General features: G+C 37.6%; 1 protein-coding gene across 1 annotated transcript in view; it reads left to right on the top strand.

The window, feature by feature from the left end:
• The window catches only part of LOC120069549 (exportin-4), a 72665-nt gene extending 52738 nt beyond the window's left edge, over positions 1-19927 (top strand). The window contains exons 19-32 of the mRNA XM_039021336.1: positions 849-1085; positions 4699-4770; positions 10135-10206; positions 10288-10352; positions 10439-10541; positions 10752-10883; positions 11329-11472; positions 11990-12097; positions 12179-12229; positions 12319-12396; positions 12475-12588; positions 12986-13188; positions 18799-18868; positions 19118-19927. Coding sequence (XP_038877264.1) covers positions 849-1085; positions 4699-4770; positions 10135-10206; positions 10288-10352; positions 10439-10541; positions 10752-10883; positions 11329-11472; positions 11990-12097; positions 12179-12229; positions 12319-12396; positions 12475-12588; positions 12986-13188; positions 18799-18868; positions 19118-19306 — 1638 coding nt within the window. The 3' untranslated portion in view covers positions 19307-19927. The remainder of the gene's footprint in view (positions 1-848; positions 1086-4698; positions 4771-10134; positions 10207-10287; positions 10353-10438; positions 10542-10751; positions 10884-11328; positions 11473-11989; positions 12098-12178; positions 12230-12318; positions 12397-12474; positions 12589-12985; positions 13189-18798; positions 18869-19117) is intronic.
• The last annotated feature ends 1095 nt before the right edge of the window (positions 19928-21022 follow it).

Genomic DNA, 21022 nt, shown 5'->3' with positions numbered 1-21022 from the left:
TGATGGTGTTGGGTAGAAGTACAATAAAACCAAGCCATAAAACCACTCAAAACTTCCACTTAGAAATACTAAAATAAGAAAAGGTGTAAAAAGCAAACCATCAAAAGGACGAAAAAATACCACCCTAAAATGTTTGTTCAAAGATCTACAAATATGCATGATGGTGTTAAAGATAGCAGAGTTTGCCTATGTGAGATGTGAGTATATTATATGGAAAAAGATTCATTGATAAACTGATATGTAGAATGAGATAAGAACTTAATAAACGCAAGTCTGCGTATAACCTCTCTACCACTGGTACAAGGTGTTTGACATAGAATGAATACAAAAATTAGAATATAAAGAACTCCAAGATGTAAAATATATCTATTTGTCTCCTTGAATTGGGTTGAAGAAATTTACAACCCAAACATGGTTGGGTCTAAAAAGTGCTTTAACTCAACCCAACCCACGAATCCCCCTAGATGATACAAATTATCTAGATTATGGTCCAAAGCTCTAGCCGAGGAAGTTATCATTGATACGAAATTACAGGAAAAAAATGAAGGAAATCCAAACCTTTAGCGAAGGAAGTTACAAAAACCTTTTCCGCACAGAAAAATATAGGCTGCAACGTTTGTAAAGAGCATAAAATTTACACCATGCGAACCCAATCATAAGATTATGGTCTAGAAGACTATCTATCTAGACTTAATATTGAAGAGTTTGTTTACTGTTACTTTTTCTATCATAAGAAATCAAAAAGAGGCCCTCACAAGCTTATAGTTAAACAGAATAATTGTTGTTTCTGCTCCTAATAGTTTTTATGCTGTATCAGTTTGTTTATTTAAGCCAATGTTTTGGTGCAGTCAGTTGTATGGTTTCTATCAAGATGGTCATCAACATATTTACTTCACCCTGAAGAAATCATCACTACTAACTGCAATTATGGTAAAGAACGTGATAATGAGTTCCAGCCACATCATACCAAGAAAGTCATTTACAGCTTTTTTGGAGAACGCGGCCAAGGAATTCCTATACTTGATATTATTATTCGCATATCAGCAACTTCACTTTTGTCTTATCCTGGGGAAAAAGGCTTGCATGTATGGGTTTCCTCTTCAATTTCAATGCTGCTTCAATTAGATTGAACCATCATTAGTGATAATCGTTATGTGCAATTATTTATTATTGGTTTTACAAGACAATACTTCTCATTGCTATACAAACGTACAACCCTAAATATAAATGGAGAGAATTTTGCCAAATAAGGCAACACACTAGCGGTAACTAGGAGAGGACAGGATAGAATATAACATGAAAGTAAATAGTACTTAAAGAGAAAATAACTTTCCAAAAATATAAGAAGAGAACTTTCCTATATTCTTGTAAATATCACCTCTCGAGTCCTGAGGAGCTTTTCAAAGTAAATTTTTATTACATTCTTGCTTGCCATCAAACCAAGTTCAGAATCCCTGTCCCAAGCATGAATTCCTTAATATGATTAACGGTGGTTTATGAGTCGAACTAGGGAAGCTTAAAATTCTGAATTAGTGTTGTTTCGGTAACATCTGTGGAAGGCAATGCTCTTCAGTGGTGAGCAGAAATGAAGACATGTATAACAACATCAATTTGATAATATTTAACTTTAAAGTCTAAAGACAAACTATCATTATCAGCAACTACAAAAGATCGTGAGCAGACCTTAAACCATGTAAATACCTAAATATGTATACCAAGAAATATGTGGAAGGCCATGCTCTTCAGCCGTGAGTTTGTGAAAAAGATTTAAAGTGGACCAGAAACTTTTCTATTTCTTTCCAGCAAAAGAAACTGTAAAACTATCTCAGAATCAACATTTGTCAAGGAACCTGACCCCGTCTCCTGAAAAGGAGGCTCAAAATGACCTCTGACATTTATTAAACTACTCAACTTCTGAACAATGGCTAACTGAAATACCGAAAAGGCTCAAACTTTGGTGGAAAAAGGACATGACCAGAGTAAACACTATTTGCTGTTGTAGATATGGTCACCACTTGATAAGAAATGAAGAAATCGTACTGAATATTGATCATATGAATGAAAGATTGAAAGCAAGGTATACTAGTGTAGGAAATCAAGCTAATTATGCAATTGTAAAGTAAAGAATTAATTTAGATTATTTCCTTATATCTTATAATTTTATTCTTTCCTTGTAGGCTACATTAGCTTAATTTCAGCACACTAATCCTCTTGTATATATCGAATCTTTCTCAATCCCTGAAGGAATAAGAGAAAATATCTTTTTCTATACCTAGCTTCATGGTATCAAAGCCAAGGTTCTGACCTAACCAACCGTCTTCTAGATCAATTTCACTGTCGACCAATTTTTTCGCCAACTCTACTACTGTTCAGATCAGTCTGAAATTGGTCCGTTCATATCATTCAGTCCGATTCATGCCATTCGCATCACAGATCATAGCCAAACCGTTCGCATCACAGTCGTGCATCACCTATCATTGTCGCTTTTCATCCTCAGCATCCCTGTTTATCCTCACACAAAGTCGCCATCCCTGCAAGGTTGAAGCCCTCACCGTAGCAGCCTTCGTGCGACCCTCATCCTCTAGATCTGGGCCGATTCCTTCGCTCTAGATCTGTACTTCAACTCCAGCGCTGCCACCGATTTTAAACTCATAAAGTTGTTTTTTCTCCCTCTTGTTTCAATGACAAGGGAAGAACTTCAAATTACCAGCATCATCGAGAACAAAAATACTTAAATAACATGTCACAAATTCAAAGGAACATGGGTTCTTATAGATTTGACCCAAGTAAACGCACAGTTGGATGTAAATGGATTTTTTCAACCAAACATAAACCGAATGGCAGTATCAAGAGATTCAAAGCTTGTCTTGTGGCCAAATGATTCACCCAAGCTTATGGGATTGACTATCAAGAAACCTTTGCTCCAGTCGCCAAGTTAAATACTATTCGGGTACTTCTTTCTGTTACTGCCAATTTAGATTGCCCATTATTTCAACTTGATGTAAAGAATGCATTTTTAAATGGTGATCTAGTAGAGGAAGTGTACATAAATATACCCCCGGGATTTGAGGACAAATATACTAGTGGAAAGATATGTAAACTCAAGAAGTCTCTTTATGGACTGAAACAGTCACCTCGAGCCTGGTTTGAAAATTTTACCACTGTGTTGTAACAAGATGGCTATACTCAGTGTCAATCTGATCATACTCTATTCATCAAACATTTCTCCCAAGTAAGATCATCGTGTTAATAGTATAAGTTGATATAATTCTTACAGGAAATGTTTCCAATAAGATAACTCGACTGAAGCAACTTATATAAAAAACATTTGAGATCAAAGACTTGGGATATTTAAGGTACTTCCTAGGGATGGAGGTAACAAGATCAAGCAAAGGAATTTCTATCACTCAACGAAAATACACTTTAGACCTCTTAAAAGAGACTGGAATGAGTGGTTGCAAACTAGCTGATACACCTATGGATACAAATTCGAAACTTGGAGTTAATCCCAAAGATGAATCAGTTGATCGCGATAGGTATCAACGACTGGTGGGAAAATTGATATACTTGACTCACACCCGACTAGATATTAGCTTTTCAGTTAGCGTCGTAAGTCAATTTGTAAACAAACCTTCTAAGAAACATATGGAAGCTGTGTACAGAATATTGAAATATCTCAAATGTGATCCTAGAAAAGACCTTATGTTCAGAAAAACCATGACTAGATCACTAGAATTTTACATTGATGCAAATTAGGCTGGATCCCGTATTGATCCTAAGTCAATGTCGGGATATTGCTCCTACGTATGGGGAAACTTAGTAACCTAGAGCAGCAAGAAACAAGTTGTGGCTCAAAGTAATGCTGAAGCTGAATTTCGATCATTAACCTATGGAATTTGTGAAGGAATTTTCCTAAGACGCTTTCTCACTGAACTTCGAATTAAGACTTCTATAGAAGTACTATGCGATAATCAATCTACCATAGCCATTGCAAGAAATCCAATACATCATGATAAAATAAAGCATATCGAGATAGATCGTCATTTTATCAAGGAAAAGATTGAGACAAATACTATCTACTTGAGATATGTGCTGTCCCAACAAGTCGCCGACATATTAACTAAGGCTTTGCATCAAACAAACTTTGGTGGACTAATTTCCAAGCTTGGAATGACTAGCATATACTATTCAGCTTGAGGGGGAGTATAGGAAATCAAGCTAAATGTAGGAAGTCAAGCTAATTATGCAATTGTAAATTAGAGAACTAATTTAGATTATTTCCTTATATCTTGTAATTTTAATTTTTCTAAGCTAATTATGCAATTGTAAATTAGAGAACTAATTTAGATTATTTCCTTATATCTTGGAATTTTAATTTTTCCTTACAAGTGTAGATTAGCTCAATTTCAGCACACTAATTGATAATCCTCTTGTATGTATATATTGAATCTTTCTCGATCACTCAAGGAATAAGAGAAAATATCTTTTTCTGTACCTAGCTTCAACTGGCATGGCATTTTCAATTCTAATTGTTTTTCTTAATTGACCATGTTGTGGAGTTACTTTCTGTTGATCATTCGTTCATTTATTTTGTAAAAGGGCAAAGGGGCTAGAATAAACTTTAGTTTTTAAAAATGGCTATTGTTTGTGTTTAATGTTTAGAACATTTATTGTGTAATAATTTTTGGAATTTAACAGGCACTTACATGTAACCAACTACTTCGTGCACTTGTTCGTCAGAAACATATTTGCAAGCATCTTGTTGCACTGGTGAGTTAGTCTGATGTCAAATAATTATATATCTAATTTTATGGTGGTTTTTCATAGACATGAAAATATTCATTTCTTTGCTAGTTTGGAAATTCCTGTCATGGTCTTAATAATTCTTGCGAGTGCATTATTGTTTCTGATGCTTGAATAAATAAATGGGAGATTTTCAGAAATAAAAAAATAAGGGAAACTATTTACACAAATAGCAAAATTTAATCTTCTTTGATAGAGGTCGATAGAAGTCTATCGTTGGTACTATGTGATAGATGCGGATAGAAAGTTTATCAGTGTCTATTAGTATATTTTTTGCTATTTAAATAGTTTGACATTTTTTCTATATGTGAAATTTTTTCCTAAATAAATTAACCTTGCATTCTTGATTTCTGAACCAGAAATGATATTTTTCATTAAAGTAACAGGAAAAAAAAATCAAAGTTTATAGGGAACTGCCGAAGGGTGCAAAGAAAGAAAAGAAAAAGAAAGAAAAAGAAAAAGATAAAAAGAAATATACCACCCGAGATCTTTTCCAATATTCTTATATTTAATATTTTTATCCCTTTAATTGAGTTAATTATTATTGCTGAACTCAATTAAAGATTAGTTGTTCTAAGAGGGTGCATATTGCTTAAATCTTTGTAAAACAGGCCGATATCGGCATAACTCAATGGTAATTTAGTTCTTTCTTTGATGTTGGAGGTTCAAATCCCACTCTCATATTATTGTACTAAAGAAAGATCGTATAACATTTTACTATTCTAATTTTTGTATTCTCTCTCATACAATAATATTGCAACTCAAAGGTCATTCTCTTTCTGAGAAATTATTAAACTTGATGGTCTGTTAATATTTCATTTTCATTGGGGCTGGTTTGATGAATGATGATTTTTAGGTTTCATCATCACTAACTATGCAAATTGATCACTTAAAATCCACCTAAAGGTGTGTTGTTAACCCTTCCATGGTTGTATTCTATCAACTGGTTTCTCTGCTAGATATATATATATAGTGTATTCTATCGACTAGTTTCAAAGGTTTTTCTGATTGATGCAAATCAGTTCGACAAGGATCACTACTGGATTTGCTTGATTTGAGAAACCTTTCTTTCAGTTCAATAACCTAGGAAGGAAAAGGAATTTGTGATATGATGTGGTGGGTCTTGTATACTTGATCCAGCCTCCATCGATGTGATGTACTAAAATAGTGAGCTTGAGTTCAATGCCTGTTGATTATTTGAGCTATTTGCTAGAAAAGAGACAACTGTTATTCAGGGCTTTGTGGTCAGAGACAACTCGTAAATGACAATCTTCTCTATTCTCTTGATGAGTCCACTAAATTGGAACCAACTCAATGTTAAATTTGTTAAAGATGAAAAGTTTTCAGGTAAACATAAAGGTTGAATCATTGGGTGTACCTGCAGAGGGTAAATTTGGGTTTCCCTTTGTTTCAATAAGTAGCAGAATTATAGGTTAGCTTTGCTGTAAATTGTTGGGAATCTCAGACCAGCAGATTTGATAGCCTTTTGGAAGAGCATTTGGTTGAAAATAGGGTTTTTATCCTAGGGGTATTTTTGTAATTGTCTCTCACCATAGGGCTCTCTACTGTCTATTTATTCACCCTGTTCTCTTGTATTCAGTGTATAAATTAAAAATAATAAAAAAAGATCTGTATCGTGGTTTTTCTCCCTGTTCTAGGGTTTCCACGTAAACTGTGTGTTGGTTTCTCTCCTTTTTTATTTTCATCATGGTAGCAGAGCAAGGGGACGAAACCCTAGCCATTATGGAAGAGAACTATTCACAGTTGCCTTCAGCTGGTGGATCTTCGAGTTATGATATGAAAACTGCTATTCGGGCAGCTGTGAAGGAGTGTTTTCAAGCTGCCTTATCGGAATTAATTTTTGCCACCCAGTTGCAGTCAACAGAGAGTCGTCATCAATGGGAGCCGCCTCACCTATCCAGTCGGATGTCCATGCCACACACGGACAGATCTGAAGAATACGCAGACAGAGCCAATCTGCCTCGTCTTGCGCCGCCGTCGACTGATCCGGCTCAGATCGGGTATGTCTGCAGCAACCCCTCAGATCCACCGCAAGGCAGATCTGATCTGGCTTCGATCGAGGACGTCCACGTCCGCAACAACCCCTCGACAAACAGAATCCCTTCGTCTGCGTCCGATCACGCCTTCGACCTGCAAACGCTCAACGGATAGGCTGGGCTTGCACCTCGACGGACAGACTCACAACCCTCTTGATTTGCCCCGACTGGTTTCGCGCTGGCGTGCCCTAGGGTTTCCGCTTAAGATCCGGCGAACCCACCCATCCGGCAAGGATATCTGGACCTTTTCGATTCTACCCTAGGTGCGTTCGAACCAGCGCAGACCGGTAGCCACCTCGAGTAGCACAACCGCCAGGATCCTTATACCTACTGGCGATCTCTCAGCCGGCGACCATCTTCCCGCCGACGGCAACATGTTCAGTCAACAGTAGCAGCCTAGTTTCCAGCCGCTTTGTAGTTCGGTCCATTACTCAGACGATGTGAGACAACGGTTGGCCTCTCTGCACCAGCAGATTTCAGATCTGGATACAATGCTTGGCACAAATCCCCAACAACCTGTTTGTTCAGAGAATTCGGTAAACTCGTTCTCTATTTTGCCCAATACAACTTAAACTGGTTCATGGGAAATTCTACAGGACTTTTGGTTGGAGAAAGACTAAATGGGGAAAATTATTTCTCATGGTCCCGATCGATTAGAATGGCCCTAGAAGAAAAGGCACAAATTCGGGTATCTGACAGGAGAAATTCCGAAACCTATCCAAGGCAATCCTCAAGAAAGAATCTGGAAAGGGGAAGATTCTCTATTACGGTCTGTTTCTTGTCAATAGTATGGAGCCCCAGATTGGCCGACCCTTACTATATGCAACAACTGCTAGAGATATCTGGGAGGCAGCCCCACTTGTACTCGAAATGACAGAACGCATCCTGGTTGTACACGTTACACAAACAGGTCCATGAATGCAAGCAAGGGACCATGGATTTTACTTCCTACTTCAATAAACTATCAGTGTTTTTGGCAAGAGATGGATCTTTGCCGGGAGATTGTCTGAACTGCGCACAGGATAGGACGCCAGTATTTGAAACTTGAAGAGGCATCAGATAAGGTTTATGTGTTTTTGGCTGGATTGAACCCAAAATTTGACAGTGTTCGGAGTCGCATATTGGGTCAACGACCTACCCGTCTCTCAGAGAAGTTGTGGTCCAGAGGTTTCGTACTAGAAGAAGATCGATCACATGCTATGAACAAACCTGTGGCAGCCTCCATTGATGCATCAGCCTTTGTTTCAAAGGCGTCCAGTTCCGACAATGATAAAAAGCCCACACCTGCCTGTGAGCTTTGTAAGAAGCCGTGACATACAAAGGACCAATGCCAGCTTGGACACTATCATGGTCCCAAGCAGTATTCGTGAAGCAATGGAGAACTCTGAATGGAAAATGGCTGTTATGGAAGAAATGAGGGTGCTTGAGAAAAATGGTACATCGGAACAGGTGCCTTTACCTGAAGGGCACAAGACAGTTGGATACAAATGGGTATTCACCGTAAAATACAAATCAGAGGGGGCGATTGATCAATATAAGGCCAGACTGGTTGCTAAAGGTTTCACCCAGACTTATGGAGTTGATTACATTGAAACGTTCTCTCCCATAGCCAAACTCAACACTATTCGGGTTTTGTTGTCAATTGTTGTAAACAAAGATTGGCCACTGCATCAGTTGGACGTTAAAAATGCATTCCTTAATGGAGAACTTGAAGAGGAAGTCTATATGAGCCCTCCTCCTGAATTCGAGAGTCAGTTCAAGCATAGAGTTTGCAGACTAAAAAAATCCTTATATGGACTGAAATAGTCCCAAGGGCTTGGTTTGTTAGGTTCACCACATTTGTTAAAGCACAGGGATACAACCAAGGGCACTTAGATCATACACTATTTACGAAATGGTCCGACTCTGTGAAGATTGTCGTCCTCATAGTGTATGTTGATGATATTGTTCTGTCTGGCGATGATGAGGATGAAATTATGAGGCTTAAAACGAGAATGGCCAGAGAATTTGAGATTAAAGACCTTGGTAAGCTGAGATACTTCCTGGGAATGGAGGTGGCCCAATCAAGAGAAGGTATTTCAGTATCGCAAAGGAAATATACACTTGCTCAAAGAAACAGGCATGATTGGGTGTAAACCTGCTGACACACCCGTGGAGTATAATGCAAAACTTGGTGTTACAAACAACGGAGTTCCTGTTAGCAAGGAAAGGTACTAGAGGTTGGTTGGGAAGTTGATCTACCTATCCCATACAAGACCAAATATTTCATATGCGATAAGCATGGTAAGCCAGTTTATGCAAGCTCCTTATGAGGAACATATGGATGCAGTTGAGCGTATTCTTCGGTACTTGAAGGGAACCCCTGGTAAGGGTCTAATGTTCAAGAAGTCGGGAAAAATGACTATTGAAGCATATACAAATTCTGATTGGGCAGGCTCTGTCGTTGATAGAAAGTCGACCTCTGGATATTGCACCTTTGTCTGGGGTAACCTTGTCACCTGGCGAAGTAAGAAACAGGGAGTGGTGGCTAGGAGTAGTGCTGAAGCTGAGTACAGGGTAATGAGCTTAGGGATATGTGAAGAAATCTGGTTAAATAAGGTGTTGACTGATCTTTACCAAGACAGGGATCTTCCAATGAAGTTGTTTTGTGATAATAAAGCTGCAATAAGCATCGCAAACAACCCAGTCCAGCATGACAGAACCAAACATGTAGAGATCGACAGACACTTCATTAAAGAAAGTCTGGATAATGGGAGCATTTGCATTACCTATATCCCCTCAAATCAACAAGTGACAGATGTTCTCACCAAGGGGCTACTGAGACCTAATTTTGACTGTTATCTTAGCAAGTTGGGTCTTATTGATATTTATGCACCAACTTGAGGGGGAGTGTTGAAAATAGGGTTTTTACCCTAGGGGTATTTTTGTAATTGTCTCTCACCCTAGGGCTCTCTACTGTCTATTTATTCACCTTGTTCTCTTGTATTCAGTGTATCAATTCAAAATAATAAGAAAAGATCTATATCGTGGTATTTCTCCCTGTTCTAGGGTTTCCACGTAAACTGTGTGTTGGTTTCTCTCCTTTCTTATTTTCATCACATTTAACTCCATATTGATTGATAGCTTCAGTGCAATCTTTTGTCTGGTTCTTAAATTCTTTTAGTTGGCATTTAATTTTCTCCATTGATGCTGTTAATAGCATTGAACTAACAGATCTATGTTGTTTATACGAACTTAAAACTAATTTCTAAAAGATCTATGTTATATACTACAGGATTCCTGGCGTAATTTAACAAATGCTTTTGATAATGAAAAAAAGCTGTTCTTGTTAGATTCTGCCCACCAGGTAATATGGCTTTGTATACTGACTTTCCAGCTTACCTATGCCTTCCTACTTGAATACATAGTCATCAACTCTTCTCTTCAGCGTTCACTTGCCCAAACATTAGTGCGTTCAGCTTCTGGGGTGAGAAATATCGAATCATCAAATCAGTGAGCACTATAATCCTCTGCTACTTCCTCATTTGCTTTGTTCTTCATTTAGATCCTTTCCATGATCATGGTTTTCATTTTGTAAGGTATGTAAGGGACCTTATGGGCCATACAACAACACATCTGGTCGAAATTGCTACGAGGAAGGATTTAACAAATATTGCTCAACAACCTGATGTTATGATGATGGTAATTGTAATAAAAAGAATATTAATGACCAGTGCATGGGAAGTTCCAGCCCCTTGTACATAAAAAATGATATTGGTAAATTTTTTGGTAAAGAAGTTTGGAGTTTGTTTCCTGAAGTTTTGATGGGTCTAATGATGGGGAAGGATAGTTCTCTATAACATTACACATATTTCTTATTTAAAAAGAAAACATTACACATTGTATTTGCAGATAAGTTGTTTGTTGGAGCGGCTTCGTGGAGCTGCTTGTGCTTTAGAACCTCGGACTCAGAGATCAATTTATGAGTTGGGATTTTCTGTCATGAACCCTGTTTTGGTTCTTCTTGCAGTTTACAAAGACGAGGTACACAAATTTCTGCAACAATAATCGTTTCATGCATGTATAAATACTGTTGAGTTCTCTACCATAAAAAATAAAAATTAAGGGGGCGTGCGTGTATATATATATAGCGAGGGAAATCGAGGAATGTCATATATAAAAATTAAGGGGGCGTGTGATTGATTAAATGATTTTAGATAAGTGGTGAAAATTGAATAGTTGTTTTAAGTTAAAAAAATAATAATAATAATTATATTAGCCTGTACACTTTTGTGATAGTAAGGGTAACAATAATCGTTTCATGCATGTACAAACTAATCAGAATCTTTTCAGGGGTTTTTCTCTCTGTTTGTAAGGTGCATCTAGATAGAAAGATCTAAACCAAGAGAATCACTAGATGCCTTAAAAAAGGTGTGTATGTTAATTCTACAATTTATTTTATATATACTGATGAAATATGTTTTATTAGTCTGCAGTTGTTTATATGCTACTGAAATTTGTGGTTCACTGGGTGGATGGACAAATTAACCACTTAGAAGCTCAAGAAACAGCTACTGTTGTTGATTTTTGCATGCGTTTGCTCCAGCTGTATTCATCACATAATATTGGCAAGGTAAGTTTCTACTTTATCCGATTAGTTTGTAAATATTCTTAGTTAAAGTTTAGATCTCCAGTTAAATAGAGTTGTACATATTAGTTTACAGTGATTTAGTTGAGATAAAACTAGTTTTCCTTGGAAGTCGGAACTATTGGACTCTCAACCCCTCTTCTATTCTTGGGATATCAACGAAATTCAGGTGCTTGGTCTGGAGAAAATATCATTTCCTTTTCTTCTATGTAATGTTATCATAATGTGCGTTGTAAGTGGAGGTAGTTGTCGTGTACATTATTATGGATAAAGAATTATTGTCACTGGACTTGATTGTTCTGATAATGAAGATCCTTGTGGATTATGACAACCTATAAATTTTCATTTTGATCTTGGAGATGAGGATCAAATTGCTTCAAGATCCTTACAATTTTCCATGATCTTAATAAAGTTCATATTGCTTCTAGAGCTCTTCCTTCCATACCGTATATCATAGCAGTGGTTGATTCTTCTACTATATATTTCATCCTCATGTTAACAGATATCGTTAAGTCTTTCAAGCAGCTTACTTAATGAGGCAAAAAATGAAAAGTACAAGGATTTGCGTGCACTTCTTCAACTTCTGTCGAGCCTTTGTTCAAAAGATTTGGTAAGAGATTTCTCTGGCAGATTGTACGTGTATGGTGCATCTTTTAAGATTTTGTTGACGATGAAAAGTTGGCTATTTTAGGTTGATTTTTCATCTGATAATTCCGATGTGCCGGCAACAGATATTTCTCAGGTAAGTTGATTTGCAGCATGTGAGCATGAGTTGAATTAATGCATTTAATAATAAGTTTTTACCGAGTTTTCAACACTCTGTTCTCGCAGGTCGTGTACTTTGGTCTCCACATTATTAGTCCTTTGATATCTTTGGATTTATTGAAATACCCAAAGCTTTGCCGGGATGTAAGTTACTTCTAATCTGTTAAAACGACAGTCTGCACATTGGTTCATAAGGATGATGTATACTGTGCTCCTTTGCAGTACTTCTCCTTGTTGTCGCATTTGCTGGAGGTTTATCCTGAAACAGTTGCAAAACTGAATCATGAAGCTTTTGCCCAAGTGCTTAGGACTCTTGACTTTGGTCTCCACCATCAGGTAGATAAATGTTTGAACTTATATCATTGGTAATATTACTGAACTTGAACTTAAGTTGAACTCTTGAATATGTGAGAGCTTGGGTATTAACATTAATCAAGCAAATAGAGTTGTAAAATGTAATGAAACTGATCCAAACGAGACTTCCATCTGGCACCAGCCAGAATTTTTCGGTCCGTGTCATTGTGACCAAATGCCAGAGAAAAGATTGTGACTTCTGTCTTAGTTCTTGTTATTCCTGATGTAATGACTCTCTTTCATGTAGGGTGGACGTTTGTTCGAAAAACGGTTAATTTATTTTTCTGTTGTTTGGAATCAGTGTCATGAATTGTTGCAGTAAATTCTAGCACCTAACGTCCTTGAGTTTTCAAGTCTCATGGTTTCCCTGATTTTACAGGATACAGAAGTTGTTGATATGTGTCTCAAGGCCCTAAAATCTCTTGCGTCATACCATTTGAAGGAAATTGCTGCAGGTAAGATTGGCTTGGGCTCCCAAGTAATTACCAGAAAGGATGTAAGTGAAGGTGAAGCTGTGCAGGAAGGTGTTCTGAGCGGATTCCTCAAGTCTCTTCTGCAGTTGCTTCTTTTTGAAGATTACAGGTAAATAGACACCTCTACATTTCTGATTAATCAAGCAATTAAATGTAATCTTGATGACATTTCTGATCATAAGGATACCTACAGTTGAATAATTTCACCCGAGGTTCCACAAATTACAATGAGATAAGGCCACTTCTACTAAATACGGAAAAGAATTATAATGAAATTTACGGAAATGGGGTTTGAATTTTAGTCTGAAATAAGCTCCAACATTAGGAAAGTTACTATTTTACTAAGAACTGATCTAGGAGACCCATAGTAAATGTAGAAATTTGTTAGAAATTTTTTTAACAAATGATGAAAAATAGAGTAGGGAAAGAAAAATAGTACACCAAGATTTTACGTGGAAAATCCTAATTAGGGAGAAAAACCACGGGATAAAGGAATTCTTATTAGAAAACTGATACAAAGAAATACAACAGACCACCAGCTTAAATAGAGGAAAGGAAAACCCTAGGGTACAATGAAAAAGACAAAAATGCTCGTAGAGTGCAAAACCCTAATTTCAACACTCCCCTCAAGTTGGGGCATAGATGTCAATAAGACCCAATTTGCTCACACATGCGTCAAACAGTTGTCTGGGTAGTCCCTTTGTTAGGACATCTGCAATCTGTTGATTGGAAGAAATATAAGGAACACAAATGTTGCCACTATCAAGTGTTTCCTTGATAAAATGCCGATCAATCTCCACATGATTTGTTCTGTCATGTTGAACTGAGTTATTTGCTATGCTTATGGCTGCTTTATTATCATAGTAGAGTTTCATTGGACCGGTATGCTCTTGATGGTCTTTCAAAACTTTTTCAAGCTAAATCTCTTCACAGATTCCCAGACTCATGGCCCTGTATTCTGCCTCAGCACTACTTCTGGCAGCGACACCTTGCTTTTTGCTTCTCCATGTAACAAGGTTGCCCCACACAAAGGTAATACCCTGATCTTGATTTTCTGTCTACTACAAATCCTGCCCAATCAGCATCGGTGTAAGATTCGATGCATCGTCTTTCAGTTTTCCTGAACATCAAGCCTTTCCCCGGAGAGGTTTTCAGATATCTCAAAATACGCTCTACTGCCCTCATGTGTTCTTTATATCCTTGCGACTTTACAAACATAGTAAACCTACCAAACCAAGCCCTTGGTGACTGTTTTAGCCCATATAAGGACTTTCTTAATATGCAAACTCGGTGATTAAACTGTTTCTCGAATCCTAGGAGAGGACTCATATAGACTTCTTCCTCCAACTCTCCGTTAAGAAAGGCCATCAAGCTAGTGAAGGGGCCAATCCTTATTAACTGCAACAGAAAGGACCCGAACTGTGTTTAGCTTTGCAACGGGCGAAAAAGTCTCAGAATAATCAACCCCAAAAGTCTGAGTAAAACCCCTGGCAACTAATTTGGCTTTGTATCTGTCAACTGTTCCATCGGGCCTATACTTTATTGTGAACACCCATTTACATCCAACTGCTTTATGCCCACTTGGAAGATTGACTTGATCCCACATATGATTTTTGTCAAGAGCTCTCATTTCTTCCATAACTGCGGCTTTCCATTCAGGATTTTCCAACGTTGTGTGTATACTGTTTGGTATCACCACTATGTCTAGGTTTGTAGTGAGGGCCTTGAACTTAGGAGACAAATTACTATAGGACAAGTAACTCTGCAACGGATATTTAGTACATGATCTAGTACCTTTCCTTAGGGCAATCAGAAGATCAAGGGATTCATCTCTGTCTTTAATTTCTTCTGACATACTGCACTCACTCTCCGGTTCTGTTATTTTCCCATTCTCAATAATTTTTTCAGCGAGAATAAGAGACACTTCTTTTCCAGGTTCTACCATGTTCTCAAGAGTCACACAATCATGTCTCTATACCATAATCGACCTCAATCACATCTTTGTTGTCATTATCTTCCCTGCTTTTTCTCTCAACATTTTCAACACAAGCATCAGTTTTATCACATTTATTATCATGATCAGGGATAGGACTACTAGTACCTGGAACTGATCTCCGTTCAGACTCATGAACTGGAGCCGGAGAGATAACAGGCGGCGCTATTTTCTTAAGAGATTCTTCCTATAGTATGTGATCCAAGGGACTTGTTTGGTTGGGAGGATAGGTGCATTGGTACTGATACTGACATCAAGGATGGGTTCAGGTTCAGGTAAGGTAGAAAGGTTGAGACCCCAGTTGGTTTCTTCACTAGAATGCTCCCCTAAAGAGAACCATTGGGAAAGAATGGATGATCTTCAAAGAATGTCACATTCATAGAGACAAAGTATTTTTGTAGAGAGTGCCCTACAAAAATGCATTTTTGTGTCCGAGGGGTAAACTTGGTACGGTTAGGTCCGTGTATGGACGAACACCACACTGCCAAAGACATGAAGGGGTACATCAGAAAGAAGCCTGGAGTTTGGGTAAGACTCTTTGAAGAAATCTAAGGGGGTTTGGAATTTTAAGATCCGGGATGGCATCACCCCACAAATAAGAAGGGAAGTCGACAACATAAGTGATCGGGCAACTTCAACGAGGTGACGGTTTTTTCGTTCGGCCACTTCATTTTGTTGAGGAGTGTACGCACAGGAACTCTGATGGATAACACCTTTGGAGCCTAGGAATTCACGTAAGGCGACTAAGGTACTCTCGACCATTATCACTCCGGAGAATAGTGATTTTGGCGTTGAACTGGGTTTCTATAGAATTGTAAAATTGTTGGAAAACTGAAGTAACTTCTAATTTATGTCAGAAGGAAAACCCAGGTTAGTCGAGTATGATCGTCAATAAAGGTTACAAACCAACGCTTCTCAGTTATGGTAGTGACTGGTGATGGACCCCAGACATCGCTATGGAACAGAGTAAACGGTTTAGAGGGCTTATAAGGCTGAGAAGAGAAAGAAACACGAGGTTGTTTGGCCTAGACACGCACATTGCATTTCAATTTAGAAATATTAACGTTGCGAAAAAGATGAGGAAACAAATAATTCATATACTGGAAATTAGGATGGCCTAGGCGATAATGCCATAACATATAATTAGTTTCATAAACAGAAAAATGGGAAGAAAACAAACTAGTCCTATTCTATATCCTAAAAGAGGCTTCTTCAATGAGGAAATAGAGTCCCCTGTCATGTTGAGCAGTGCCAATTGTCATCCCCGAGCTCAGATCCTGAAAAACAACATCATCAGGTGAGAAGATAACACTACACTTCAAATCTCTTGTAAGTTTACTAATAGATAACAGATTGTAAGACACTTTTGGCACATGCAACACATCTTGGAGGATTAAGCCTGCAAATGGTGACACCCGTCCTTTTCCAGCAACAGGGGCAAAGGACCCATCTGCAATTCTGATTCTTTCATTTCCAGCACCAGGTTGATAAGACAAAAATTGATCAAAGGAGCCAGTTAAGTGATATGTGGCTCCTTAGTCTGGTATCCACGGTTTATTACTAGTTATACTCACAAGGCCAAAGGAGCGGAAAGTACCTGAATGGGCGATTGGTCTTACACCCACTGTAGTAGTAGTGCTCTGAGTAGTTTCCTGATTCTAAGACTGAGTATCTCCAATAACATATTCACCTACAAGAGTCCGGCTTGGCTATCGTTTCATACCATTTGGCGGTCGGCCATGAAGTTTCCAACACTGATCTTTCGTGTGTCAGGGTTTTTTGCAATGTTCACACGCTGGGGGCGGCTTACTGTTCTGTTTATCTTGGACAGGGCCTGAAGTTTTGAAAGCAGCAGAATCTGTTGGTGTTACAGGTGTACTGTTCATGGCCCTCGACCTATCTTCCTCCCGGCGAACTTCAGAACAGACTTCCATTAGGGATGGTATAGGTCTGGTCCCCAATATACAACTTCGCACTGTATCAAATTTAGAGTTGAGTCCTGCAAGAAAGTCATACACGCGATCCGTTTCTTCAGGCTGATAATGTAACACTCCTCCACAAGGACAGTTCCAAATCATTTTATGGCACAAATCCATCTCTTGCCACAAGAGAGACAGCTTGTTAAAGTAAGCAGTAACATCCATTGTTCCTTGTTTGCATTTGTGGACCTGCTTACGTAGGGTATATAAACGAGAGGCATTCTGTCTCCTAGAGTAGAGTTTTTGGGCTGCCTCCCAAATATCACGGGTTATAGCTACATACAATAAAGGTTTTCCAAACTGAGGTTCCATACTTCCAATCAAAATCGATCTCAACAAAGAATCCTCTGCTTTCCACATTCGCTCTTAGGGATCACTGATCCTTCGTTTTGGTATTTTACCTATCAGGTATTCAAATTTGTGACGGCCCTCAAGGGCCATTTTAATAGATTGGGACCAAGAAAAGTAATTATCACGATTCAACTTTTCTCCTATAATAAAGCTAGAAGAATTGTCTATAGCTCCAGAACATAAATTTGAGGGGTAAGTAGGGAACGAAGTTACCGAGTTTTCAGGATATGGGTTTAGATCTAGTTGGATCTTGGATGTCGATCCTAAGGCTTCCCCAATAGAAGCTAGCTGTTGCTAAAACATCTCGTTCTGTCGTTTAATCTGCAACTGCAACTGGGTAACTTGGTCTTCGATTATACTTCCTTGGTCCTGGTGGTATAATGAAGAAACTCCACCTCCGAGCTCACCCATGATCGGCGAAAACTGCCCCATTCGGTTGCTCATACTAGGTTGGAAAACACCCACACTTCTTCCATCTGTCTTGTGGTGCGGCATTGGCTGAGATGAGACACCAATATGAGAGAAGACTGGCGGCAACAGCAACAAATGGAACTGCTGGGCACGGACTGGTCGGCGCTAGGCATCACAGATCTGGACCGGTCGGCGCTGGGCATCATAGATCTGGGCTGGTCGGCTTCGTTCGGCTGTGTCTGAGAGTGATCGGACAAATCTCGGCTTCGTTCGGCTAGTTGTTGGTCGTCTTCGTTGAGCGCACCCGAACCAGATGGGTAGCTGCAGGGTCGCTGGTTGCTGTCGCTGGTCGTCTGGTCATCTTCCAAGGAGTCGGCTGGCGGTTGGTAGGGCGGCGGTTGCTGGTCTTCACGAAAGTGGGGAAGAAGAGATTGGAAGTACCTGTCAATGGCTTTTTGGATAATACTGGTTATATTTTGGGTTATTGGTTTGGGATTCTCCTATTGGATTTTCCTCAATGGTGGTCAGGGTTTCGTCTCCATACTCTGATACCATGATGAAAAATCTAGGGAAAGAAAAATAGCACACCAAGATTTTACGTGGAAAACCCTAATTAGGGAGAAAAACCACGGGATAAAGGAATTCTTATTAGGAAATTGATACAAAGAAATACAACAGACCACGGGCTTAAATAGAGAAAAGGGAAACCCTAGGGATGAAAAAGACAAAAATGCCCCTAGAGTGCAAAACCCTAATTTCAACCACAAACTTGACCCAAGTGAATGACCCTCTTCAGTCTACAACACTTATTATTATTATTATTATTTCCCTACATCTTCATGCTCTATTTTCACTCATTGAATCAATTAAAACCAGGGGAGTACATCTAAGAAGGCTTTTATGTTGTCCCCCACCCCCACAATCACGTAAGGTTAATTATAATTAACTCAGACTGATAGTTTATTTTTATTTTGTGTTAACACAGCCCTGACTTGGTGGGGAATGCAGCCGACGCTCTCTTTCCTTTAATTCTCTGTGATCAAGGACTATACCAGGTATTTTTGCATTAATATAGTTGTCTCGTGTCTTTTTATGAACTTTGAAATATCTGGTAACGATAATGTCATTTCACAAGTTTTGATTTTTTTTAGCTATGAAAAATGTGCTATAAGTACGGTTGCCACCGTTCGGTTGAACTATGTAAATATTGATGTTGAATATGTCATATTAAAAAATTGAGGCATTAGTTATTTATTAAACCAACAATTTTTTAGAAACTTCATGGCAATTTTCTTTTGTCACAGAAATTAGCTACAGAGTTAATAGAGAGGCAGGATAATCCAACATTCAAGTCGAGGATTGTAAATGCCTTACACGCTCTGACCAGTTCAAACCAGCTTTCCTCCGTGCTTGATCGTATAAATTCCCAGAGATTTCGGAAAAATTTACACAACTTCCTAATTGAAGTTCGTGGCTTTTTGCGGACGGTTTGATATCTTGGTATAAGTTACCTTGTTTAGACGTGAATTGGTCGGTGATGCAGATTCACTTTCATCATGGTGCATACTCCACGATCATCCTCAACAAGATTGGAGATTCGCTTTCATTATGGTGCATACTCCACGATCATCCTCAACAAGAAGCTAGAAGATGCACAAGTCCGAAAGAACTGGCAGGACTGAAGTGAAAATTGAGCATTAGAAGACTTCAGCTAACTTGTCTCTTGTAAGCAGATGCACTACCAGTTCTGCTGCCCTTGTTTTTGGAAAAACTTGTGCTCCAAAATTTGAAGGGTTGCTGCAGAAAATGTTTCAGTAGTTTGAATATGGTGTGGTATTGGCTTTGGCTTGGTATTTGCAAATTCCCATTTTATGTTCTTTGGTTGTGGTCGGCTGGAATTTGATTGATGTTTAGTTAGTCTACTATGTAGTGGAGTTTAGCTTAGAACATTATTAAATGTACAGTTTGAAGGTGCTTGTAAAATTTTGATCTTTTATAGCTCCGTTTCCGTATCCACAAGATTGTAATTGAGAACAAAGATTTGGACATTGATATTTCAAGAATTTATGTTGTGAAACATTTGTTGGACTGGACAATGGACATCAAATTCTTAATGGGTGATCCATACTTCGAAAACTTTTAAGCCTATTTGGCTTTTGGTTTTTTTAGATGATTCTCTAAATACCCTTCTATCTTTAATTTTCTTGATTTGTTATCTATTTTTTATTAATATTATCAAAAACCAAGTTTTAAAAACTAAAAAAAAATAGTTTTTAAAAAGGAAAATTATTTTAAACGATAAAATTGTTAAAAATATTTATAAATAATAGCAAAATATCATAGTCGAGTGAGACTACGATAGACAGTGATAGACTATTATCTTTGTCTATCATGATACATATGTCTAGATAGTAGTAGTAGTTTATCGCCATCTATCGTGCGGTCAATATTGATATTTTTCTATTATTTATAAATATTTTAGTTCATTTTCTTATATTTAAAAACATCTCTTTTAAAAATCTTATTTTTGTTTTTGGAACGTAGTTAAAAGAATACAAGAAATTAACTTAATTTTTAAAAATAAAAAATTAAAAACTTCAAATAAGTGGAGCATTAAAGTTAAGCTTTTAATAACTTTTTTTTTCTAACGTTTAGACTTTTAATAACTTAGGTTATATGATAATGTTTTTTGTTATTAGTTTCTTATATACTAATTTAACCATGGGCTTATAGACTGAACTATCAACTTTTAAAGATGGTAATAGATTACCAATTTAACAATGATCAAACATAATTATTACATAACAATCTAGAAAACAATTTAACGATTAATATATCATTTTGATCATTATACTTTGAAATTGGTTCAATTTTAATTTTGCACTTTTTAGTTTTTATGTTTTCAATAAATCTTTAAATTTAGTCTCTCAAAGTTTATTTAGTAAACTTGCCATATAATAGTAATAATTTTCATACAAGAAAATACAATATGTGAATATGTTTTCAAAATATATAGTGAAAATGTTAATGGATAACAAAAAGACTTTTAACAAAAAATCAACAATAAACTAGTCGTGAGAACTAAATTTAGGATTTGTTGAAAATACAAGGACTAAAATTAAATAAATGAAAATAAATGGATTAAAATTGAACAACTGAAAATAAATAGACTAAAATTGAACAAATTTCAAAATATAGGGACTAATATG

This window comes from Benincasa hispida, unplaced genomic scaffold (genome assembly GCF_009727055.1).
Source record: "Benincasa hispida cultivar B227 unplaced genomic scaffold, ASM972705v1 Contig491, whole genome shotgun sequence".
Taxonomy (NCBI): domain Eukaryota; kingdom Viridiplantae; phylum Streptophyta; class Magnoliopsida; order Cucurbitales; family Cucurbitaceae; genus Benincasa; species Benincasa hispida.
This window is presented reverse-complemented; position numbering and strand designations above follow the sequence as displayed.